General features: G+C 52.7%; 8 protein-coding genes across 8 annotated transcripts; 5 read left to right on the top strand and 3 right to left on the bottom strand.

Annotated features, from left to right (window-relative positions):
* Window positions 1-893: 893 nt before the first annotated feature.
* Window positions 894-2,180, top strand: J4E86_003775 (uncharacterized protein; the record flags this gene model as incomplete). Its single annotated transcript, XM_051444327.1, has 1 exon — window positions 894-2,180. One exon carries the CDS (start codon window positions 894-896, stop codon window positions 2,178-2,180), a length of 1,287 nt encoding a protein of 428 aa, XP_051303952.1.
* Window positions 2,181-2,688: 508 nt separating this feature from the next.
* Window positions 2,689-3,876, top strand: J4E86_003774 (uncharacterized protein; the record flags this gene model as incomplete). Its single annotated transcript, XM_051444326.1, has 3 exons — window positions 2,689-3,183; window positions 3,253-3,318; window positions 3,382-3,876. The coding sequence occupies 3 exons, from the start codon at window positions 2,689-2,691 to the stop codon at window positions 3,874-3,876; spliced, it is 1,056 nt and encodes a 351-aa protein (XP_051303951.1).
* Window positions 3,877-8,391: 4,515 nt separating this feature from the next.
* Window positions 8,392-9,369, bottom strand: J4E86_003773 (uncharacterized protein; the record flags this gene model as incomplete). Its single annotated transcript, XM_051444325.1, has 2 exons — window positions 8,392-9,284; window positions 9,354-9,369. The coding sequence occupies 2 exons, from the start codon at window positions 9,367-9,369 to the stop codon at window positions 8,392-8,394; spliced, it is 909 nt and encodes a 302-aa protein (XP_051303950.1).
* Window positions 9,370-9,858: 489 nt separating this feature from the next.
* On the bottom strand, window positions 9,859-11,606 carry J4E86_003772 (uncharacterized protein; the record flags this gene model as incomplete). The annotated part of the gene is made up of 3 exons (XM_051444324.1): window positions 9,859-10,320; window positions 10,380-10,463; window positions 10,512-11,606. The coding sequence occupies 3 exons, from the start codon at window positions 11,604-11,606 to the stop codon at window positions 9,859-9,861; spliced, it is 1,641 nt and encodes a 546-aa protein (XP_051303949.1).
* Window positions 11,607-12,591: 985 nt separating this feature from the next.
* J4E86_003771 (uncharacterized protein) lies at window positions 12,592-13,126 on the bottom strand (the record flags this gene model as incomplete). The annotated part of the gene is made up of 2 exons (XM_051444323.1): window positions 12,592-13,044; window positions 13,106-13,126. The coding sequence occupies 2 exons, from the start codon at window positions 13,124-13,126 to the stop codon at window positions 12,592-12,594; spliced, it is 474 nt and encodes a 157-aa protein (XP_051303948.1).
* Window positions 13,127-15,590: 2,464 nt separating this feature from the next.
* Window positions 15,591-16,312, top strand: J4E86_003770 (uncharacterized protein; the record flags this gene model as incomplete). The annotated part of the gene is made up of 2 exons (XM_051444322.1): window positions 15,591-15,681; window positions 15,735-16,312. The coding sequence occupies 2 exons, from the start codon at window positions 15,591-15,593 to the stop codon at window positions 16,310-16,312; spliced, it is 669 nt and encodes a 222-aa protein (XP_051303947.1).
* An 812-nt stretch (window positions 16,313-17,124) lies between these two features.
* J4E86_003769 (uncharacterized protein) lies at window positions 17,125-18,638 on the top strand (the record flags this gene model as incomplete). The annotated part of the gene is made up of 3 exons (XM_051444321.1): window positions 17,125-17,193; window positions 17,245-18,567; window positions 18,603-18,638. 3 exons carry the CDS (start codon window positions 17,125-17,127, stop codon window positions 18,636-18,638), a joined length of 1,428 nt encoding a protein of 475 aa, XP_051303946.1.
* Window positions 18,639-23,566: 4,928 nt separating this feature from the next.
* On the top strand, window positions 23,567-25,101 carry J4E86_003768 (uncharacterized protein; the record flags this gene model as incomplete). The annotated part of the gene is made up of 4 exons (XM_051444320.1): window positions 23,567-23,747; window positions 23,813-24,477; window positions 24,540-24,623; window positions 24,673-25,101. 4 exons carry the CDS (start codon window positions 23,567-23,569, stop codon window positions 25,099-25,101), a joined length of 1,359 nt encoding a protein of 452 aa, XP_051303945.1.
* Between the last annotated feature and the right edge of the window lie 202 nt (window positions 25,102-25,303).

Raw genomic sequence — 25,303 nt, 5'->3', positions numbered from 1 at the left:
TCAGCGGACGGTGGCACACGCGTCGCGTCCTCGAACTTCGGCCGTCGAGCTGTCAAACCTCGCCTGACAGCTTTCCCCCACGCACATGCTCGCCATGCTGAATCAACACTCGGGCATCGACGCGACAATGCGAGCTCATAGAACGCAGACACGCCACTGATTAAACGAGGACAGCACTTTTCCCGCCGACATACCGATCGTCAGCGAGACGACCTCGGGAGCTCGATGATTCGATGTCTTCGTCAATATCGTCGCCTTGCTTTACACCGAGACAAACGCTTGGATGACTCGGCCACTTTGGACTGAGCCTATAAGACTGCACTGCGCTTCCGGCATGGTAGCCTGACAAACGCCTGCTGCCTTCTACAGTCAAGACATGCGGTCACAGAGGAGCGGTCAAGCTGTGTTAAACCACCGAATCCTGCTTGTGGGCGCGATGATTTGCTAGTTTTGATGGCAATCACTGGATTCGCTAATCTCGAGTTATAGACTCGAAGGCAGCGATTGTCGACCGCGATTTGCAGCTCTCTCGCTATGAATTCACTCAATCCTATTGGGGTCGGCGTAATGAAGCAGGCACTCATGGCAGATGTTGATCGTTCCCTGCGTTACTGCCATCTATTGGCTGCAGCCTATGAGTGTAGCCTCGCCTTTATCCTGCCGTATATTCACCTTATTGATCACCGGTTTATACGACTTCTACCTCTCCACCGCCTAGCTCAATACACCGACCACCCGGAAGCTTGTTACCACTCTACCTAACGTTCGCTCAACCCCTAGATCGACTACTGAAGCAAGAGTGCAGCACACGATCCTCCTGACTCCGCACCTGCTCCACGTTGTTCAGCCCACTCTCGACTGCAGTATACGAGTCGGACCTGGTGTCTGCCGATATGGATATTTTCAAGTCATGGAGCAAGTGGCAGGGTTTGACTGCACTAGCTGTTTACTCGGTTACCATCATCGCCCTGGACCGTGTCTACGTAGAAGGCAGTACGTGGAAGTCCGCCGTGGCTTGGTGGAAGAGGTATCTAAAGCGCAGACGGGATGATCCTTGGATGAACGCCAACACGAGCAACGAGATCATCTTAAATATGCTGGCCAAGGCGATACCCGAGTCGCCAAACCATGTGTCGGATAAGGGCTATGAGCTTCTTTGCAGCTACAGCTTCAAGTCGTACACCAATACTCCTACTATCTACGTTCCTGGGACTCCGCCGATGTTCACGAAGCCACCTGCCCCGTTGAAACTGGAGCCAGACACAGGACGCTATTATATCGATCAACATGTAGCCAAGGTACCGCGATTCCAGTTCGAGCCACTCTTCCAGGCTCTTAATGTTATGAAGCCAAGCAAGCGTTTCGATGACGTTGATGTCCTCGTCGCTCGCGGATCAATGACTGCGCTCATTACATACGTCAAGGATGTATCATGCCAGCCGTTTGCACTGACCCTCCACGTCGTTGGCAACACTTTGATTGTGGGGCGACGGCTTCGATCCGGCATGGCCGGCTCTACCAACGGATCGTACGGACGTAACTTCGAGGCTGCCTGGACGACTCAACTGGAACCAGACCTTCAAGATGCGGAAGGACATCACCATACCATTCAGTACGATTTCGGGGGCCTCAACATCGTGGTAAGGGCAGAGACAGACGCATACATGCCCGATGAGCAGCCCTCCTGGAACGAAATCGAGGAAATGTTGGCGAAATCCACATTGCATCCCGAGCCCGAGATTGCGAACACTACCATCCGACTCGCAAGCTCTGACTCGACCACCGTGCTTCTGGCAGGAAAGTCGATCTCTCACAGCAAGACAATGGAACTAAAGAGCAACAACCAGAGCAAGCCCCTCGATCAAATCTGGGTCGGTAGAACTTCGCGATGGTCTCTTGGAACGAACAAGGATGGTGTCTTCTCTTCGACCGAGAAACTCTTCACTCCAGAGGAAATGAGAAGGAGCTACGAGGATGACGGCAAGCGACAAGCAGCTCTTCGTAAGCTTGTGTGGTTGTTGGGCGAGTTGAAGACGACAGTAAAGGAGAATACGAGCAACGGTTCTGCTGTACTTCTCTGTCTGGGAAAGGGCGAAGAGCTGGTAGTACGCCCAATGAAGACGCATTTGCCTGCGCTTCCTGATGCGATTGTGCAGCGTTTCTGGACCTTGTCCGATTAGGACGAGATGCACGCGTAGGTATATTCAAGGTTTCCATCGATTCTGATGACTGGAATTCCAGGCTGCCCAACTCTTTCATTGCCCCTCAAAGCTATCACAATCATATTTTCAAAGTATAATCTCAATGGCTAGCCCGAACCAAGACGAGGCCCCAGTCCGAGTCAAAATCGTAGCCTGTTCCCATGTATTGCTGCTCCGTTGCTAGGCAGCCAATTGATTCATTTGTTAGAATTACGTGGTCCGGCCTATTAGCGCTCTCCCCTCCGCCCCCGGATTTGTCGCGTTGAGGAGCTGCACACCCTCTTATGTGGAATACGCTGAAGAGATGGGGATTTCACTAGGATTAGACAAGCAAATGTGAAAATCTGACGTCAAAGTCGGTTCTAGGGTGCTCGTTTATCTCCTGGAGTGAGGGAGTATCGGCAAACAAAACAAGTCTCTTCTGCACGCCAAGTCTTTTAATGGTATCAAGCCCCTTCGTTCCTCGTCTCTTGTCTCTATCACGGTCATGAGCAGTCCCACCACCGGCCGCCAGCGCGGTACTGCCTCCAAAGCGCCCCGGAAAACACTTCGCAACCCCACCGACGTTGGTCGCAGTGAGAAAGAGAGGCGTCCGCGCGCATCTAGCGGCGCTACCCCACGAGCAACCACTCACAAGCGCTCGCGATCTGGAGCGACTTCTGCCCTCGCCGACGAAGACGGCGACGACGATGACGGCTTCGATTCAGAGCACGACAGGAACGTCAAGAAAGGTCGCGCGAGATTCAACGAAAACGGTTTCTTCCCTGAAGGTGACAAGAGCATGCGCTACTTTGGACCTGGGTTTACGGATCTCTACTCGCCGTCCGTATCGCATCAACTTATCCATACCGGATTACACAACAAGATGCCGCCCCACGATGTACTTCAGAGGCCTTTCCATCCACTGCACAGTGTTGTAACCCCCTCACAATTCGATCTATCTGTCTTCACTATCCCACTGACCGCGTTGGAGATTCCTACGGTATGAAATCTGTTACAGTCTCCTTACATACCGCTAACTCGTTTCAAGTTCTTTCCCCTTCATGCGCAGATTCCCGAAGTGCAAGCCCGTTTCGCACAGGGCGGAATCACCCCAAAGTTCCAGGCTTGGATCATCGTGAGTCTTCTTCCATGTTTACCGAACACGCGTGTGGTACTGAGCTGACATTTCATCCCGAAGAATCGTCAGCACTTTCTCCAAGGTCTGGACTGTCTCTTCGGTATGGACGCACGCACCTGGGTAAAGGACTGGAAAAAGAAGAAGGGAGTGACAAAGCCTGTCAAAGGAGCTCCGCCGCCTGCACCGCAGCCGATCATCCACACGACCGGACACTACAGATTCACACCCGGTGTCAACCGACACACTGGCTTCGACATCACCAAGACACCATACGCGCTTATCGGTTGCGCCGAGGGTGTTCATCCGTGCAATTTTCCCCAAGGTCTTGACCGCGGTCCCTTCACCGAAGCCCTCTTCCAAGCGCAGTTCATGAATCGCTCGAATCTTATGCTGGCTGATCTAGATGCGTTCATTGCGTATTGGCTTATCGATCGAAATCTTCAGGCCGGCTACAGCGATGCGGGGTTTCTGAAGAGGCATGTGGCGTTGCATGAGGAGTATCGGGCTATGGTGAGGAAGGATGTAGAGAGTCATGGCTATAGGTGGGAGGACTGAGGCTTGAGCGATGTGTTGTGGTGATGTTCAAGTGTGAGGATGGTATACTGGCAGATAAATGGAAAAGAGGCACGTAGATGTCTAGACTGCCTTTCGTAGCTTGGAAGCGAGACTCTTCCAGCGATACAGTTATTGACGTGCCAATAAATAAGAGTCATTTGCGAATTGTTTCAGTTGACGTGAACAAAGGCGTCTTGTTGGAAGCATTCGCGGATGTGGTATCGTGCGTGATACTGTCTGAGATCAACATCACATTGCTCAAAGCTACTGTGTCGTGTCTAAACACAAGTCTTTATCATCATGTGAACCTTTCGCGCTGTACTTGATGTAATGAACTTTGCCATTTGATCTAATGTCACACGTGTAAACCGCTCGACTATGTTAATATTACCCATCTCATAAACTAATGTCGCAGCAACATGCACGAAAACATCTACTAAATACTATGGATAATTGCGAGATCTATTATTCAATTCCTTCCTTGTCTTTCCATGTGTCTTATTCTAATGCAACGCTCATAATACCCCGACCAGATACTCCTATAGCATGTCTTCCAAAGACTCGGTCGTCTCTTCTCATGTACTTCAATGATCTGCGCGACAGAGGCACAGAAGTATAGCATCAATCCATCTAACTTTGCAAGACACTGACAAGTCCTGATTGAGTGACAGAAGAATTTACAAATCGTGACTGTAAGAATGCAGGATAACGAAGCTTTCGTGGATCCCCAAAGGCTCACACAATACACTGACTCTTTCCCCTGATAAGACCTTTCTCAACACACAAATGAGCCTCGCTCTTTCGCCACCACATTTGGAATTCGGTACTTGCGGTCTTTCTGATCGACCCGTGGATCGTGTGTAGATATATAAATCCATCAATCCTTTGACTAGTTCCTTCTCTTGTCGTGGCTGATGTTGCGTGACGTACTCTACGAATTGAAGAAGACTGACAAGAATTCCGAAGATAGGAACTGGTCAACTGATCAACTGATGCTAATTTCGAAAATCCTTCCTTGTATGGCTCACATCAATATTATCGCCAGGATATGTGACCGACCAGGAAGTGAGGAATCTTGTTGAAGCAATTCCCAGAAGATCCTCGAGACGAGAGGAAGCTTCTCAATGGAAGCAAAATTGTGGTTGGGTGGCTTCGCACGAAAAGCGTGGAGTGACGTTGCAGTTTTCGGCCTAGTTCGCATCCCACCGCAAGTGTGTTTTCACCAGCAAACTTTTCCGACAGCCTTTCTTCCGTTGCTCAAGGACGACGCGTCAGCGACCCCTTATCGGAGAACTTCGCTGCGATCCTGGCCAAGGTCGCTGAATGCCCGAGACCGTGTCCCTCATATGGTTGAGTCATGTCGTGAGGCCGCGATGGCAAGATGGCGGTCTCCTAATGGAACTATCGCAGTATCGAAAGTTGGGGGATGGCTTTAAGACCTCCGTGAGAAAGCTTTTGGATCTACTCATGGCAAAAACTCGTCAAATGTCATGAGAAGACACAGCGGTAGCTGGAATGACTGGTATGTCTAAAGCTCAGCCTCACTGATCATTGAGCCTGGTCTTGGCTCCCCATCGCGACCTTTGCTTTGTCCTTCTTCTGCCGGATGCGATAATCCGCCATCGTCTTGCGATATCGTTTTAAATCTGATTTGTGGCGACGAGACGCCTCCTCGTCTGGGTTCTCCATTCCAGGTCCAAAAGAAGGGTTTGTTGTCTCAAAGTAACCCTCCGAATCTTCGATGAACGCAACATCGCTGAGCAAAAGGTCACCCCACTCGGCTATATTGTCGACGACATACTCAATCAATTGAGTTAGAAGACCCCTGTCTGAACCGGAAGGAAAGTCATCACGGTCGACGCCGTTTGCGAGCGGTAGAAGTGGCCTTGACGGGTAGACTCTAAACACCGCAGCCTTGTCGCCATAGATTACAACGCGTCGAGTACGCAATGTACTATGGTCGCTCAGCTCTGAGATCATCCTAAGGTACTCGATCGTGCTAGGTTTTCAATACACCGGGTTTGTTATCAAACTTCAAAGGATCAATCTTCGGTTTAGATACACTTTGTCTGATTGATCTAATGTGGTATGTGCTATACAGAGCAGTTCTCAACGTATCCAGCTACAAACAGTGCGCGGCGCTTACCGACTCGGTAAATTCAATGCTGGTGTGACACAGCAACGACAACCACGTCTCCTTCGCCAGTATGCGAATAGAGTTCTCCTTCACAGTGTTCTTCTCTCGAGGCGATCAAGTGCTCGGTCTACTTAGATAGGGGATTAGAGCTCATCAAGGAGATCATGTCCACTCCGAGAGTTATCTCCTACAGATACTGATTAGATTGGAAGAGGACATGCATTGATATGGACTATTGGCAGTGACCAAAAGCCAAAGAACGATAAAGGAGGGCTGAACGGCCAACATACCAGATAACATGGATACATCCGCCACCGAAGTGGCCCCAGCCTTGTACTCTGGTACAGGTCGTCGAAGCACTTCCTCAGTCTTTGCAGATATGGCCATACCAGGCGCATGAAATGCCATATCTGGAAGGGGTATGGTCCCCAGAAAGCATGCGTGGCTGAGTCTGAGCAGATTCGTACCTGGCACAGGTGCGCCCTTCAAATCGGGGAGAAGTTGAGGCTGTGCGCTGTAGAGTTGATCTGGAGAGAGAAACGTTTGGGCTGAATCCTGCGGAAGAATGAGCCCCGTAGGTGCAATGTTATTACGAGGCTTCTGAAGACGAGAAGATGACTTAGATGCAAACTGTCCGTAGCTCCTCTCGTCGAAGCCCAGCTGCGGACGTCTACGGATTTGTTGATTGATGCTATTAAAGCCGACGTCCGTCATATCTCCTGGAAGCGACTGCGGGTATGGGAAGGGCGGTGTAGCGTTTTCGAATTCGTCTATCCTATGCGGATAAGCTATCCTATAGTCAAAGTCGTATGGTGGAAAGGCTAGTGCGTGTATTAGCGATGCATTACCACTTTTTCTTGACTGAATTGTCTCACCGGTGTTGGTGCTGGAGCTGATCGTCGCCTGGTTGGTCGTCGCGCGCGGGAATTGAGCGTTGCACTTCGAAGTGCACTGTGAACGGTTGACGATCGCGGGCTTGCTGGACGCCGTATTCCAGCTCTCGAGGCCGACGTTCTCTCCCCCAACTCCCAGAGAGTTCGTGTCATCAAAGTAGGTATCGTACTCTCCTGGGCCTGTGAACAGTCCTTGTACATCCAGGTATGTGGTGCTTTCGCTCAGGTGGCGCATGTACTCCCCTGGAGGGGCAACTGCGTTCACATAGCAGTCCTCCGACATTGTTGTGCTAGGTATACCGAGCATTGTGCGCTGGAAGAGGTCTAGAGACCCGTCATAGGTGTCTCTGCGAGGCGCTGTGGATCTCGAGTTAGGGCTGTGATGAGCTTTACCAACATTGTGCAGGCGCTGCGTATATTGACGCAATACATGACCTTCAGACAAGGGGTGTCAACTTACGCATCGCTCTTCCGCCGTATAGGGCCTGGCAAAAGTCTGTAAAGTTGGAGAGGAGGCAGAGTTCGAGCCAGATTCTTGCCTCGGGTATCATACAGGCCAGAAAGGGCGCTGGAAGAAACACACTAGTACGAGAACCAATCTGAAAAGGCTGCGTAGTGAAGCTCCGCATCCAACGAGGTTAGTCTTAGTTTCATTTTGACATCGTCAATGCTTACTGGAATGGGTAGCAATGTGCATATTGTCAGTAAGAGAGACACTGATAAAATAGGCCTTTAGTGGGAAGACATAGAACATGTAACATCGCGCCAAGAACACAGCGTAAGCTGTAGGCACAGCTCTGGATATCTAACATGACCTTTCGCCAGCTATGATCATCAATCAGCCAGGCATAGAAAGACCTGTTGGCTGGCTATGTACATCTTCCTGAAGGGTCTTTGCGGTCATGACTTCTTTAGTCTTGGTGAAAATACCGTCCCGCTGCCCACCACTTTCGGACGACATCGTACGTTGGATCATGAACCCGAGTCGCATCGTAAGTCTGCTGTGGAAAGATTCGCTCCAGCGCCTGCCAATCAGTCTGATAGAGACTAAGGGGACTAGGCTGTGGAAGAGGACCATATAGTTCAACCATTTCCTCTTGTACTTGTTCGACGTAACGCTCAAGTTGAGATAGTCGTACGTTATTATGGCCGCGTCGACGAGCGTGCCAGACAGCAAGGGTCAGCACCCCCTGATCAGCTCCTCCAGGCCAGTATACTAGTCCGTCGCCCAGGCTGACAAGGAAGCAGTCGCGAAGATCGCAGAACTCGGTAGTTGAGTTCACACGATCGGTATTGATCGCAGAGAGCGTAATACCGGCGGCGGCGCAAGAGTGACTACGAGCATCTCGTCGATGCTTCTTCATACTGCCGGCGGAGTGGGCCCGTAAATCGCCTACACTAAGCTGGCGGGAGTAGAACTTTGAGATTCGTTAGCAAGGTTCTTGAAGACAGAGGCAGTAAGTACTGACGATCAGCTCACGCAGCTTATGAAGATTCCATCCGCTCGCTTCGAAGCGCTTCCAGATAGCCCTCCAACATGAGGCTGCTCGAGGAAAGAACTGCATCCTTCGTCAGTTCATTTTGCGCGCATAGGGGATGGATTAAGTAGCCCACCGCAGCGATCTCCACAAGAGTCACCTCGATATTGGGTCCAATCAGTCGGACGTCAACATGATCCCATAGCGCTACGCTGTTGAATGAACAGTATGAGGATTCTAAAGCCTTCTCAGGTAGAACCATACGTGGGGTGATGCAAAGCCAGGCAAGTTTACGAGACTCTGGCCACTCGTACCGATGGATACCAGCGGAACCACTGGAACGAACGCCGGATGTTCTAGGTCCTTGCGGTACAACGATCTGGTCCTGGCGTTTAAGTAGTATAGGTGGTGGTGGTGGTGGTTGGTAAGCTTGGAGAGCCTGCGCCGGCTGTTGGGCTTCGAGGTATCGTAGATACCCCGAGAGGCTGTGATACATAGCTTGGTTTACGAGTTCGAGGGTGTTGAGGGCTTCAAATGCTAATCGCACGTCACGCGGAACGCGCACGGTGTATCCGGGCGCGTACCTCAAGAGTTCGACACACTCGGCGACGATGATACCGCTTCCGTTGGCGGAGTCGCTAACCCAGTAATGTAGGCCACTCTGTGTGGGAACCATGGCCCCGATCTGCTCCAGTCGCTCGCTCAAGTCGCAGAAGTCCTTGATGATCAGCTGGACCATGGGTGTATTGAACGCTGCCTCAGCGCGCAGTCCGTTGCGAGTCAGTTCATCTGACCGCTGATAGTCTTGGACTTGAGCAGGGTTATCACCGCCGTGACTGACGATGTGACTCAGCGTGTAGCCTGAGCCACCTGAAGGAGACGCCGCACTATTCGCGAGGTCTGTGACGGCCGTAATTAGTACATTGAACCCCAAGCAAGCTAAACGGGTATTCGACTGAGGCAGCTTACCGTCATTCTGATTCATAATGTCGCTTGCTCTTGTTTGGGCGATGTTGGAGCTGTGGTAATGTCAAGAGGGTCTGTCGGTCATATGGTTTTAGTATATAACCCCACCGACACGTGAATAGATACAGCACGTGCACACGCGCTTGGATCCAGCGTTTATCATTAGCTAGGGTCAGGAGAGTAATTGTATTACTATACGGGATTACGTAGGCAGCAAAGTAAAATGCACCATGACTTTTACTTGATGTGTCGAATATCGCCGTCTGATCATCACTCTCCGCGTCACAGTCTGCCAAAACAGCTCCTGTGTAGCATTTCCATAGCTCTGTATCCAAAGGAAAGGTCAAGGGGAAGAAAACCCAAGCATCCGCGTCCGGTCCGTCATGCGAATGAAACGTTCCTGAACACTGATGTGGGACACCACAGCAAATGTTGAACAGAAAAGCCATCTCCTGTTCGTATAACTGGGTCGCCACGAAATCGCGTCCCCGATATCTGGTATAGTTTACTAGATGCCACCAGAACTTTTACCATACTTGCTCACAAAATTGTTGTGGATCATAGCAAGGAAGGCCGGCGAAGGCGTGTCTTCCAACACCACGTTTGTGTCCGGCTGAATCAAATCAGCGGCGGGAACGGATATGCCATGCTTCGCTGCATACTGAACGATCTCCGACATCTTGACATCCATGTCATGGGATACATTCCGCACATGCCAAACGCAGTGCGTCATGAGCTGTGCGTTGCGACCAGCGGGGTAATGCACTACTCCGTCCCCCAGATGGTAAAGGAAGTAGTCGTGAAGAGGCCAGGTGCGGGCACTCTTGTCCAGTTTCCCTCTCGGTGACATGTTTGAAGGTACGTTCGTGGTGAAAGTATGCTCTGGTATGTCTTCCGGTCGGTTATCGTGATAGTGGTGGAAGGTCGTCCGGTGGAAGCTCTTACCTGAGCGTAGCTGACGAACATAGGCCTGGTTAAGTAAGCATAAGCTTGTATGTGTGACTTCTGGAAAGAGATTCAGTAACTCACTATTGAATCAGCGATCGCCTTTGGGGCCCAGGACTTCCGAATGCGGTCCCATAGCTCGTAGTTCACGGTCTGAAATGGAAGAAACTGATCAAGTATCAGTAAGCGCTCTTCAGATCGGAGCAGTAGACTTACAGTGAGTATTTCCTGCGCAGTCGTGACACAGTTGATCAAAGTAGGATCAACCGTTTTTGGTGGAGCCACACCCCTCAGCTCATGACGATGGTGGGAGTTGGCCGCGGGTGGAAGGCTGGCCAATGGTCTACCTTGGATCTCGAAAAAGGCACGGATCTGACCACGGGACATTGCAATGCCTGTACATCCCTGACCGGCGATATCTTGTGTGTTCCTGGAGGTGTTGCCAGCCATGTAAGCAGCAATGGGGTCTGCTAAGCCAGGCTGGGGGGCTACGCCCGTTGGAGGAATAGCTACCGGGACCACAGGCTGACTTGGAGGTGCTACTACCACTGCTGGTGCGACCGCCATCGTGTTGAGCGCCGGCTCTGGCGCAGACGCTATCGGATCATGCGTGGGGATAGCAACTTGAGCGCTCAGAGCTGGCATGAACATGTCTAAGATGCGGTCAAGCTCCCGCGACGAACAAGCTAAAAGTAGACTCTCAGAGGGTAGTGACGAGTGATGCTGAGACTGTGATCCTTCTGCCAGTGCGGAGATCTCGTGGTGGGGTCGCTTACCAGACTCATACACTTGTCCTCCTGCATTGTTGACTGCATTAGCTGTGCGAAGTACTTGAGCCCCGCTCTCAGTTTCAGAAGCTTTTCGCTTTCTCGGTCGACCCAAGGTATACTCCTCGTTGATCTTTACCCCATTTGACATTGATGTAATCTGCTCATGGTATACTTCTTGAATCTCAGCCGGTGCCATCTGCAGATAGTAGTCAGGCGTTGTAAGGAAGATATCAATCCATGCGTCGTGAAGGCGATCTTTGGATATCTTGTATAGTATCAGGTCGTCATCGTCCTGGTTCTGTCCAAGCTGCATCAACAAGTCTCTGGAGAACTCAATGACTGCCCTGACTCGCCGGCGATGATATTCGTTGCTCTGCAAAAGCCGGTCCTGCAGCAGATTTCGACGCGTGTAGTGTGCAGGTGTGTACGTCACGGCGGGATCGTTCCAAGGAAGGTCTGCAAGAAAAGGTGGTTGTTCTCGCTGGGCGCTACGGTCGACCTCGTTCGCCGTCTGCGACGTGACGCCGCGCGGGGCCGACATGGACACTACAGGTCGATTTCCATATGGGTGAGACACCATGGCATTGCCTGGGGGGTCTGGAGTGCGTGTGAGTAGGAACAAAAATCGCGATTTGGAAGCTTACTTCGGGCTCCGTTACTCGTCGTAAAACTGTCCGGCGCATCCATGTTACACAAAACTTCGTAAGAAGATGAGAAATGTTTGAGCCGAGGCTGAAAGCGCTATGCAAAGGAGAAATGAGTAGAGAGCTTTGTCAACCGGGTTGAGTTGTTCGAGAGTTCGGCGTTCGCATGAGCCCATAGGCCATCTGCTCTTGGTGGGGGTAAGAGGTCGTCCGCGCAACGCCAGAACGCTCTAATCCATTTCGGGAAGTAACTGTGAGTCGCATGCTCGAGCACAAATGACAGGTGGCGAAAATACAGAAACTTGAATGGACACATGACCGTGTCATGGAGCCTACACGAAGGCTTTGTGCTTGCCGGCATAGTGAGGGTATACGCGATAGCAAAGAATGTGCGGAGAAAGAAATGGCTTCAAAGTTGCAGTCGGTACGTGATGAATGGACGCAAGCTTGAGGCGAGGGTAAGACTTGATATGGGTATTAATCATGGAATCACAGATTCTTGCTCATGAGCCGTCGCAAACCTTATTCCTGATTACCTACTACGCTTTGATTGCTCGAGCACCGCAGCATATATCACAACGAGCAATGAGTTCCATGGTCTGATAAAGATTGTTGCGAGTGATGGTGGTCGCATGATGGATGAGCGAAGATGAGGTGGTTGCAGCTATTCGGCTGGAAGCACATGAGGCTCATCCCACGCTAAACTAGTTATGGACAGGGGCAAGCTTGGCGGCAAACTTCGCAATCAATCTTGGAATCGGCTGCCCCGCGTCCAACGCCGACAACCTTTTACTGAACGTCCGAAGGCACACTCAACAAACCTGTTTGCGCGGCTCTTGCGCCAACGACTCCCCGCTCGTCTGTCTCATCGGCGATTCCAAACTACGGGTGGTCACCGAATTTGTTCCAGTAGTCGGCCTTCATCGCCAAAAGCCTCGCGGGCGACGGCAACTGGTCCTCCACAGCTAGGTTTGTGAAGTTCATCTGCTCATGAACCGGTACTGTGATGTTGTACCGCCTCGCGTATACAGCAGCTTGACTGAGCCGAACGTGGCGATCCCCGGTGACCCTTCGAACGTGCTCGATGACACGCGTCAACGTTTGCGCTTGACGTCCAGCAGGTGGATGAGCCACACCATCACCCATGTTGTAAAGGAAGAAGTCGTGCAGTATCCTGTTCTCGCCTTTCAAGAGGCTGTCTCTGCTGACGTTGCGAAGGGAGGCGGTGGGAACGAAGTCTGGATGCTCCTCTTGCCATTCTTCAGCGGCTTTAAAATGATACGAGATCTTCGAACGACTACAGATTCCCGGTGTCTGAGTATCGTGTGCGTAGTTCTGGTGAGAATGGCATTAGCTTAGTCTTCTGTCAAAATCCAAGATTTGAAGCCACACTTACAATGTAGCGGGATATGTCCATGGGTCTCCAATGACGCATCGCCCGGACACACGTCTCGCGAGTGGATGTGCAGCTGTTTGGAAAGTACTGCCACGTTGTTAGTGATTTGCTAATGTGGTTGAATCACACGGATGTTGCACTTGCCGTAAACATCTCCTCAATCGACGTCTCAAAAGGGCAGCAGCGCATGTCAACGGATGCAGGTGTCCGGAAGTTGGTCATCTCAGTGCCATGTACTGAAAATGCAAGAGAAGGTAGTCGTTGGATGCTTTTACCCTCGATCTCCACAAATGCTCGAATACGCTCAGCACTCCACGCGGTGTTATTGTTACCCGGTGGAAGTTCACTTCCTGGTCGGAAGCCCGCGGTGATAATACCCTTTGCTTGAAGCAGCTGATGGAAAACTGGCGGAGCCGCCGGGTTTTGCTCGAAAGCAGCTGCACCGCTGCGTATAGACCGCAAAGGAAACACAGGCACTTGGGCGACAGAGTGCTGACCTTGATGAGGGCCTGGAACTAGAGCCGATGCTGGCTGCATGTTTCCCTGAGACGCCTGTTGTGCGGACTGGGCCGGTGCTAACAGTGGGCGTGCTTGAGGTACATGCTGTGTAGGATGAGCGGACGACAAGCGCTGGGGGGCGACAACGGCCGGGAACGGGAATGACTGGACGGACAAGCCTGCCGGAGCCGCAGACGACTGGCGGAGCGCATGAGGACTGGTCTCTGATAGTTTTCCCAGGAGCAGACCTTTCCTCGGCCCGGTTGTGTCTGTAATGTTACGGCGCGCCAAGTTAGGCTGACCATATCCATCTTTGAGCGTAGTCCCGTTTGAAGGGTCTCTGGCGACGTCGGGGTATGGGGTCTTTTCGGCAACTCGCGGGGTCTGTGAGTGGGTCAAGTGCTGAGAATGCGAGCAACGGGGAGCAAGTTGCTCAGATAACTCTCCTGGCGGAGACCAATCATAACTGGTGGACAGACTGGTCTCATCCTGCATGGTCCTCCCGAAGCTCGGCCAAACTCCAAAGTTGTCGACCAGGTCTTCCTCGTAGGCCGACCTTACTCCAGGCGGCGCTAAATCGAGCCATCCCTCGGCGAAGGTGAAGAAGGTTATCCATTCCTCCGCTAGACATCCGCATGGCAGCCAGTAACGGTGGCCGGCAGCCAATTCGACAGCTGTGGGTGTCGAAGAAACACAACTAGAGCTGTACTTCCAGATACTTGCTAAGAGCGGTGCGATGCTCTGGTGGTTCATGCAAAGGTCGTCGGCTTCGATCATGGCTCTCGTGAGTATTGGCTTTATCCTCGAGGTGGGAGTCTCGGCGATGAAGCCAGTCAAGGCGTTTGGGTGGAAAGCCATTGGATCACACTATACTTGATTCAGCGATGTGATAGGAACCATATCTGCCGTAACTGTTAGTCTTTGAGTTCATGTTCTCGCGAATCGTAGCGCATACAATTCTTGTTGTATCAAGATCCGTCTCTGGGCAGTTCGCCGTTCGTTCGAGCGGTGTTAGTCGCAATGACACTGCGCTACACTCGTAGAATGGGTGCGATTCTCATGCAGGAATTTGTTCGCGGCTGTAGATATCTTGAAAATGAACTAGAGGGGGCGTAGCGGGGTCTGGTCCAGATGTTGTGAGTTGCAAAGTAAAAGATATGGCTGGACACTCAGTCGAGGTCTGTGCCCCCAAACAACCCCTCCTCGTAGTGAAATGCATACGTACAGGCGGTATCTAGCTCAACAAGAGACCTCCTACGCGAAGACAGCGCTTTACTGAGGCACATCGTAGCCAAACAATGCTTGGCACCTCCTCCGCAACCAGTGGGTAGGCCCACTGAGCCGATACGTCGTCGCTACGTCCCGCCTTTCGAACCTGTTCATAAGCACGAGACCAAGGTTTCTTTAGCTGATGTCTTTTCTTGGCTGAGTCATACTGTGCCATAAGGAAAGTTCGTCGCAGATGTGGTCAAAATCCTGTGCCTGATGAAACTCGGAGATCCATGCTCTAGATACATCATTCTCTTCGTTCAAGGGGGTACGTCTATATAGAATGTGACTACTGACCAACTATATCTCCTGATGTCTTTGGGGTTCATTTCTACTGCTCGTTATCTTATACCCTCTAGCGTCACAGGCCGTGTACTCACTTGACCAGCAGAGTCTGAGCATCTAAAACTTCGCATACGTAAAGCTATCTTCCGCACCTCCGTGATCGCCTATTGGTCGCTTGCGTCTCATATAACGGGGTATCCTTTTCAGGCGCGCCGAGAGCGCGCTAGGCAATTGTTTGATCTCGAGGCGACTTTGGAGCACAGACAGCGTCACCGGATCATTCTTCGATTTACAAAGAGGCCGAACGTTAGTCTCGTATGTGATCTCCTCTTCTTACCACCCAAGAGACTGCATAGGCAAGTCAATTGTGATAATTTACACGTCGTCAACAGCGCTCGCGACAGACTCGCCTTTTCAATACTCGGCAACCAAAATGCAAAGCGTCATGTCTACCTCCAACTGCCATTCAAGGCCTATCATCAGCATAGATCAAGCGCCGACTCGCGACACAGCAAGTCCACCCGGTATGATACAGAGGTACCATACTCGTCCGCCCTACATTTCTAACACTGTCCAGAAGTAACGGGCCCCAACACCAAGTACTTGGCACAGGCTATAGGCCATGACGTCCTCGCCGCGTGTGGTGTTGGCGCGTTCTCTCCACCTGTGTCAACATCGCCAATCTTCCACGCCACCTGTCCGGCCGGAACAAAAGAGCTCCAGCGTGCCCCTCTCATCGACGAATGCATCAAACGCCTGCAAGACGAGAAGAAGGATAGTGTGAAGGCTTCTCCAAGCTTCAACACGACAGAGATCCGGGGTCTGGCCAACAACAAAATCGGATTCGTCTCCGTGATGCGGCTCTCCACAGTCCAGACACTCCTCGCCCGCTATGTGTTCATGAACGACCTCGCAGCCCTTGCCAATGCATGCTCGGCCATTGGAGGTTCCCTGAACCTGGGAGATGAACATAGCAGGAAGATGTTCGAGGGTTTGACGAAGAACAATCGGGAGGCACTTGAGAGCTTGCGTGGACCGCGCACGAAGCGGAATCTCGACGGTGGTGAAGAGACTGTGTATGCACCATCATGGCGCCCTCGGTCGCGAGAACGGAAGAGGCTCAAAGCTTTTGCCTCGGTTTCCATACATGACTAGAGACTTGCGCGTCTTTTCTCGTATAGTAACAACTTGATCCAGGGGGCGTGACGCAGAAGCGTAAAAGTTTATAGCGACTTGGTGTATAGTCGGGCATTCGGAAAAGTTTCTCATCCCATCTCTCCTTACGCGAGCTGCCGAGATGTCAAAGCCGACCCTCAGTGACCAAGGAACGTGATGATAGGGACGCGTGCCGTGCTGAAGTTTGCCAAATCGTGCTACAAACTTCGCGACTCGCTTGTCTTTCCCAGTACGCAGACTACCCGCAACAGCCTCTACACAACGTTACTGTTCCTTTAGCTGCTAATGAAACAATGATTATTCGAAACTAATGTGTACTTCCTTTATCCACTAAGAGCTCGTTGTGATCAAAGCAGAAACTCGGGCATCTTCTCAAATCGATGAATATGGTTTGCTAGACCTGACGCTCATGAGTACTGCACATTAAAACGGCGATGTAGGTCATCGCAATGGCCGTAAGGGCCGAAGTATTGATGGGCGGACGACTTGAGCGCCTTATAAACATGCATGCTTCGCAAACGGTGGAGCCGTAAGATCGTCCAACTCGCGTGTCCTCGTGCTTCACGTAGCGTCAAGTACGCATGAGATTCTAGAGGCTGCACTCAGAGGCTGGTAAGGCATTTCGTCATGTGCAACATGCCATACTCGTCTCCAGGGGTAAAAAGTCAGCAGCCGAAACATTATAATTCACTGTCGAGAAGATTAGCAGAGACCACACGGACCCCAGATAGATTGTCCGCATACTTACCTCCACTCGCACTGGGGAACAGCATCTCATGTCAGTCGCAACAATGGAGGGTACAAGGCGGGTATCGTATCCCCCAATCCAAGGCCCTACGCTGGACGCTCCCTCAATCAAGGTATCGTAGAAATGGCCGGAGACATTTTGCAGACACTGACAACATATCCAGGACAATACAGCCCCCCCGAGCGTTGCACGCGAACCGCCGGATGCCCGCCGCAGTCCCTCCCCGCAGCCTTCCGAGGACGGTCTCTTTACGAAAAGCTACTACGAGGGCCTCGCTGAACGCTGGGGAGTCACGGTAGCCGAGTTCAATTATCGAGAAGACAGACCACGGTTTTGGCTGCGCGACTTAGATCGCACTGGCCTTGACCACGATGAATGGTCACTCTCGCGATGGGCGCTGGCGTACTACGATAAATATCCCGACGAGATGGAGGACGAACGGACGCGCAACCATTACGAGCGTGGTACAGGAAAGCCGAGGGTGAAGCCGTTCGTGGACATCAAGGAAGTGACGCCACTTGTGAGAGGTAGCGACGGGAACTTCAAGCCGGCTACCAACTGGCAAGAGGTACCTGATGAGCCTACAGTCGACCTCGGCGGTCCGTCACACTGGTATACCAAAGCACCAAAGCCGCGGAGTAATTGGCTCGAGACGCTCAGTCGAACACCCAACACGACAGGGCCACAGCGTCCTCAGCCTCGTGCACGCCCCGATCGCAAGGTCCACCGTCTTCAGGCCCCGCATGGCCACCAGTATCAACCTGTCGATGAGCCCTCAAGCAGCAGCTCTGAACTGGGAACCGGACTTCCTGGGGTCGACGAGGGCTTCGCAGCGCCAACGGGCGTTGGAGACGCCGGCTTCTCACTAGCCGCGGAGGGTGCATGGCCGATAGAACTTGACGACTATTTCGCTGAAGGTTTCGAGGAGCGCCTCGTAGATGTTGATGGAGACGATTTCGAATATCATCTCGGAGACGGTTTGAAAGACGACCTTGAAGACGAAGGCAGCGAAGATTTTCCCATCAAACCTCAAGACATTTTGGAAGATGACGATGAAGATGGTATTGCGGACGGTGTTCAGGACAGTGCTGAAGGCGCTGCTGAAGACAGCATCGAAGACGCTCCCCAAGCCAACCCCAAAGACGATCCTATCCATGGCCTCGACGACACCTCCATGCTGAGCGACATGTCAGCGCCTGACGAAGACCTCGCACTACAGATGTACCGTGAAGACCTCGAAAAGCTCCGTTCGCACTTGATCAAGGAGTCAAGAGACAGTCTTTGGCGTTCTTTCTCCTTCGACACCAGAGAAGAATACGAGACAGCGCTTCCACTTTACAACAAAGGGCTACCGAAACTCGGCAACAAAGAAGCTGAGGTGGTGAGTCTAGAGGATGCGATGAAGGCACGAAGGGACTATGACGAGTATCTCCGCAAGCATGTGCCGAAGCCTGCAGACAAAACGAAGGAGCCTTCGCCTTCGACGGTACGTAGACAGCCGAGGCGGTCCACCAGGAACAGGTAGGAGGAAGTCTTGTTGGCCTAGAGGACATGTAGAGTATGTGGCCAGATTTCGGGAGCTAGGACAAGTGTTGATTTCTTGGTCGCATTGTGTCCAGTGCGATGTTGGCAGAAGTCTGAGATGTGGCGTTGAAGTTTGTATCGGGATGTATGATGTACAGGCACTACACGCTTGTTGCTTGACACAAGATAGTTTGTTAGCATCTTCTAGTAAAAACCAACAAGCCGGCGATCGTACTTGATATGAGTGTTTCCCAATCCGTTCCGTCATCTCCTTCCTCGATCAAAGTAATGAGTGCATAGTAGCCCCCGACGCTAGGTCGCGGGGATGACGTTGACGTCTCTCGTAGGTCTGGCGCCGCATAGAGGTCTGTAAACGAACGCTTTGGAGCTGACTCGGTGGACCTGGGTCACCAGAGCTCTGGAAGTCTGGCCTGACTTGAGATGACCGATGCGTTTGAAACTCGCGTATATATTCACTTCCCATTACCCCACATTGAGGCTTCGCTCAACCACGACGCTGGATCACCGCATCACTTCCTCCAATCTTCTTCAGAGTCCTTCAACCCTATATCCCGACGACGTCTTCATTGCGCTATTACCTGCAACAAGCTCCGCGATGCGTCCTCAAAATTCCAAGAACGAAGACAGCTCGCCGCGTGCTTCGCGTGTGCCTTCAAGCAGCCGACAGGAGCCCGAAAACATGCTTGAAGAGGGCCGCGAGGCGACCAGCGGGTATGAAGGCGACGAAGAAAGCGAGGGCGACATGACCGCCGCTCCAGGACCTGTACTCAGGTATCGCCGACGAGTGGACGATCCACCAACGCCGCTCCGAGCACCTCGAGTGCAAACACCTTCTCGTCCACAAGATCCGCAAACACCACCACGCGGTACATCTCGAGGCCTCGAAAGCGACTTGGCTCGGGCCGGCGAAGTCTTGCGAGATCAGACCAGGAACGAGTACCACAGGCGCCGTTCCGACGCTCAAGAGAACCATGCGGCGCACAGAAATACAGAGACGTCATCCGCGGTCGCTCAGGCTCAAGCTGGAGTCGGCAACAGGTTTGGAGCTGGTGGCCAAATTCCGCCTCGAGGGTTGTTTACACCGGTACTGCGTAGAAACGCTGTTCAACAGCTAGGCATTCCCCCATCCAACCCTTTCGGTTACGGTGTCGGCTCCTTTCCGCAACTGCCTCCTCAGACGACGCAGACGATTGGTGACAACTCTGCTTCCGGAGGATTTGGGTCTTCGATGGCGGCCATGACTCCTTTTCACCGGCAAGCGAATCAGGCAGCTTTCGAGCGGCAAGTCGCGCGCCAGGAGGCTTCACCCGAACCGGATCTCCCTCGTCCTCGCCGAAGGCCTGCTGGCTCACATCCTGCGCATTTCCAGACCCCAGCCCGGCCTTCTCCCCATCAGCAGCCAGGTCAACAGTCTACAAGATCGCCTGCGCAACCGTCTTCAAGGTCACAGGGCCCGGAACGATCGACAGGGTCCCCTTCGCGGCGAAGGCTGGAGAACACCGAAGATCAAGACGGAGAGAACATGAAGTAGGGCAGACAGGCAGGAGAGTACGGGGAGACAATAGTGGCGCACCTTGATAGCGAACTGAAAGGGCGGTGCGAACGACGGGTAAGGATGAAGTTGACGCTGAAGCTTGGCTCCAGGTAGAGAAGACATTGTACCCACTCATGTGGCAATAGCAGCGCCAGAAATATATGTGGCAGACATGGGTATCCTCGGTAACATAAATGGTATGTGAGATCAGGTGTGTAGCCTGTTATGCGCACTGTCGACGCCCAAAGATCTCGCACTGTGCTATGATGTGACTTTCGAGGTGATTGGATGTTGACAACATTGCTGTGAACCGATAGAAGCATGCCATGACTTATGAATCGAATAGTCTGCTATCGTCAGCCCATCTAATCGTACATCAAGTATTAGACTCCTTTGGTGTGGCAAATGCCGTGGCGCTCCGCCCCTGACGACTCTCCGGGGAGCACTGACCTTCTTCGACAAACCCGAGATTATGACCGCTTACGTGCCTTACCCTCGATAGGACTGCCCGTCAACGCGAGTATCTGAGGAAACCTCGACATTACATAGGCCACCCTTACTGCCTTTGCCCCGCGGTCGATATTCATGGCGGACCACCAATGAACTCCTGTCGCGAACTCTTTCTTTGGCGTCTCGATCCTGACTGCTGTATGCGCAAACACGATCGCCTATCCCACCATGAGCTTTGAGCTTACTGTCGTATCGCATTCCACGTCCCTCGAGCTTCGTAACCCACCGAGAACGTGAGTCGCAGCCGCGCGAGCTTCTCGCAACGAACAAACTTCATCCCCACCACAGCGCAACGGCGGACTCAATATCGTCGTCAGGTCGTCGTATGCCACCACATGTGCGTAGTAGAACACGCGATGAAGATGAGGATGGAAGAAGAACAAAGACGCGAAGGGGGATGATGACGTTGGCGCGGCTGCCGAGCCCGAGCCATCTCCGCAAGCATCCTCGGCGGCCAGCGGGGCCGCTTCCTTCGCCAGACTACGCCTCCTACTTTGACACTCCTCACCCATCAGCCGACTACGCAACACGCATCAACAAAGATACACCTGAAACGCTGTCTTCTCTAGCGACTTCATACAGCGAGCTGATGGCGATGGCTTCCGCAACGGACTAGCGACGCGCTCGCGCATGCGCACGGCACTAGTCTTCGCTGAGCCATACATGACTCTAAACCATAACGACGTCGTCTTCCTGGATAGCTCTTGTCACGGCAGAAAATCAGGCTCAGATGGGATATATCCTATGAGTGGCTTCTCGCGTCCTTGAGACGCGTCACATACCCATCATTATTCCTGTGGCCTCGCACTTTCTAACAGCAATTCTCGGCAAACGCTGCAGTACCAGGCAAGCGCGCTACTGCCGAAAATCGTTTCTCAGGACACCAGACCACAGTGGCATAGAAAGAGCTTGGATCTGGGGTTTCACAGCCCCGAAGGGCCAACACTCTTCGGAAAGCTTCTCTGACGTCTTCATAATCACGCCCAATGGACGAAGCACCGCATACTCGCACGTGGCTCGCCATCGCCAGAGTCCCTTCGTCATAAACCTGTTCAAAGGGGTGTGATTTGGGTATTTGTAGACTATAGGGCTCTGCACCTTCTGGACACCCACCTCGCCACGTAAGACCTGGATACTACCCTCATGAGCTGCCTTGCGAAGACTTTCGGGATGGCCATGCATAAACGCTGCCGAATCCACATTTCGAACGGCTTGGTCCGTCTATCGAATCGTATCATGAGGATGAAGAGGCTGCAATGCCGTCTTCTCGGACTTTTGAAACACTCCACTTCGCTGTCGCAAGCGATATTCTCTTGGACATGAACATCAGGTCTTAAGATCGCATGAAAGGGATCATATAGGGATACACCTGTTCAGCTTGCCAAAGATGTCCACCGACGGGCCCTCAGTAGAGACTGCTCTGTTACAGCTGATTTACACCGTCACGATCTCGACTGGCATGTTTCCCAGTAGACGGCCATGGAGGCCATTCTACCTCAGCTCATCAGAGTTGAGACAATGACGTCATCACAATCCAGCTCTCTTGGTCATGGGCAAACTTCGCTGTCGGTCTTTGTGCACGACGACGATTGGTATCGATCAGAGACGCTTGCGGCGTATGGCATAACGGGTGTCGTCCGATCCATTCGGTTACCGCTACCAAATCGTGGGGAGCAAGGAGGCAATTGTCATGTCTTTCGAGGAAGACACCATGCAGCTTCAGAAAGCCTAACTGCATTGCGCATTGGCATGACCTACCCAAGCTTTTGGCGGCGCCCTACTCTAAGCACTAGCTGAACGTTTCCCGGCGCCTGGAAACCCGTCGTCTCATGTGTCAGAGATGATCGACTTGCACTTGGCACGCACATCTGCTCTACTATCCTTCCTGACTCCCAGCATGCTCCAGGATCTTATGGAGACGCCTTAGCCCTTTCGTTGCATAGGCTCTTGACCTCCAGCCTTGCTTGTTTGCAGGGGGGTGGTGCCAGGCCTCTTGAGCGCACCAGCGTGTATGCACTCAACCGAAGAAGCGCCCCTCCCACGGGTATTCGGAAGCCGCAACGCGGGTTGCTCATAGACAATGTCGATGCGAAGATGCTTCCCCCTTGGTGCTCTCCGTGCATCCTTGGACTTTGGTCTCGCATCCGATCCGCACATGGGCTGCCGAGCCCCGTGCTCAGCGGTAATGGGAGGCTCGGTTTACCATCTTCGAACACAAAGCGCTCGCCCGTCTAGACCTTCTGTTTCGTCGGGGTCGTCGTGTTCTGGGGGTTTGCCGGACCGGGAAGGGCTATCGTCGATGCCGCGAGCGACTGTCGGGACAGCTTAATGGCCTCCGCAGCCCGGTTTCTGCTAGGACGCGTCGTCAGTGATGTGCATCCAGGGGTCCGGTGGGAGCTGTGTCCTCAACTTGTACAGCTCAACGACAAGCTGACATGCAGTCGCTGCGCCTGTGACATCCTTAAGACGACCGACAGCTCCTGCCCTTGTTCGCCATCGGATGTGCGTGAGCTCGTCGACATCAGCCCTGTCGGGGCTTGCGGGGGTGGTGGTGCACTACCGGGTCTTGGAGGAGGCCAGCATGGGGATGCTTGGCCTTGTGATGGGCGTGCTTGAGCGTATTGAAGGGATGTATGAGCATTAGCAGAGGCTTCTCGTCGTCGGTGTCAAGCCGCTACCGTCTTACGAGTGGTACTGGTGCTTTTTTTCGTTGACTTGGAAGTCAGTGAAGGGACAGAGGACGCTGAGGCTAAGCGAGAGCTCCGACTCCTCCTGCCTATATCAGCTCCCCCACCAACGCCAACGCCCGCTCTCTCGCTCCCTGAACGTCGCGATTGGAATTGATACTGCAGGGCTACACTTTCTCGCTCTCGAATCTCCCCTGCATTCCGATACGATGGCCGCCGACGACAGCCACAAGGCCCAGACCAAGTGCGTCACTCCAGATATCAACAAGGAGTACGGCCACCCCGACGGCAACGCTGGCAGTGATGTACAAGTCAAGGACAACGGTCAGGCGGGTGACGACGACGAGGGCAACGGCGAGCAATCCGGTGATGTCGACATGGACAGCCACAGTAAGAACTCCGAGCACACTTGTCCATTGTCCAACAGCTACGGATCTCTAACGCAGCAACTGCAGATACCGACTCATACGGAGCGTACATCAAGAAGTCTAAGGAGCTCAAGAGCCAGATGCGAATGCATTTCAGCAACGGCAACATGGCGCAGTTTGATCGCGTCCAGCGGGAATTCCGCGAACATGACTTGCTTGGTGAAGTGGAGGCCGAATTGCTTGATCTGAACACTGCAGCAGCATTGATCGCTCTCAGCCGCAGCAGTACTGATTATCAACACGTTCATCGCCGCCACGCTGCCCAGGTCCTACCTCAGCCGTCTACCCAAGTTCTTCCTCAGCTGTCTGCTCAACCCTTCTACGCACACTTTTTCCCTTGGAATAACGCTGCCGGCGGCCGGTCAACTTCTGGACCGACCAGTACCGCTGCGACAGATCAAGTGGATTCTGCGGCCCAACACGGTTCGACCGCATCATCAGTCGCAGTACAACTTGTGGCTCCTGTCCGTCCGGCTCGTGTTCTTGCGGTTCCACAAGCCTCGCCGCCAACAACCCTCAATCTCCTCCCCACTCTGCCTTTGGAGCCTTACGCCGACAACGATACCTTGGGAAAAAGCGGTGGCGGGAAGGGCTTAAAAGGCAAGAACGAGGCTCTCTATCGCACCGCGCCACCCCCGAATTTGGACTACAATTTGCTCGATTTCGAAATCACTCTTCTGGAGATGGCGGCGGTAAGCTTCCTTGCTTCCTTTTCATTATTCTAGTCTGCTCTTACTGATCTGTGACCATACAGTACACTCCACTAGCATACCTGTTGAGAGGTTTCCTCGCTCGTGTCCGCGCCTGCACAACCTGGATCGTCATGGCTAGGATGATAGTAAGTAAATCCACATCTTGAACAAGAAACAATACGCTGACTTGACTAGCTTTGGGCTAGAAATCTTGACAATGACCCTGACCTGGTCAATAAGGTCGAAAACCTCCGCTGTACGATGCAGCAACAGGGTGCAAAGCCTACCGACGCCGATCCTACCAGTGCCGATAAATCTGCTTCCTCCTGGGACCGTGAAAAGAAGTTCTTCACCAAGGCCTCACGGACCCTGACGGAAGATGTATCTCTACTTCGGCTTAGCCACAGTGTTGTGCGCCACCCTCAAGGTCAACATCGTGGTCGTCTCACCATCGCCATCGAACATGCAACGTTGCATGGTCATCAGCACGTCATGCTCAGCCAGGTGGAACAGTACATTCAGGCTTTCCGTCTGAATGTACCTGGACCTCTCGCTGCGGGTGCCGACTTGGCAGCTGTCAACGACTTCCTGGTTACGTGGGCGTTGCGGCATCCACCTACATGAGAGCCTCGAAGGCTATGTGGGTATACCACAGTACGACTTACCGAAGACATGTGTCTTTGGAGTTCATACATCACGGTCGGCCACAGCATTGCAGGCGTTGCATCGTATTGCGGTGTTCACGAAAGGAGGTGCAGTTGAGTTTGTATGCATGGACAAGGCGTTTGAGGTTCAGGCTATCAACGAGCTGAGCCTCGTGGTCAGC

The sequence above is a fragment of the Alternaria arbusti genome (genome assembly GCF_024043155.1).
Source record: "Alternaria arbusti strain BMP 1465 chromosome Unknown scaffold_4, whole genome shotgun sequence".
Lineage (NCBI taxonomy): Eukaryota > Fungi > Ascomycota > Dothideomycetes > Pleosporales > Pleosporaceae > Alternaria > Alternaria arbusti.
The sequence above is the reverse complement of the archived record's forward strand: the minus strand, read 5'-3'. Positions and strand labels throughout refer to the sequence as shown.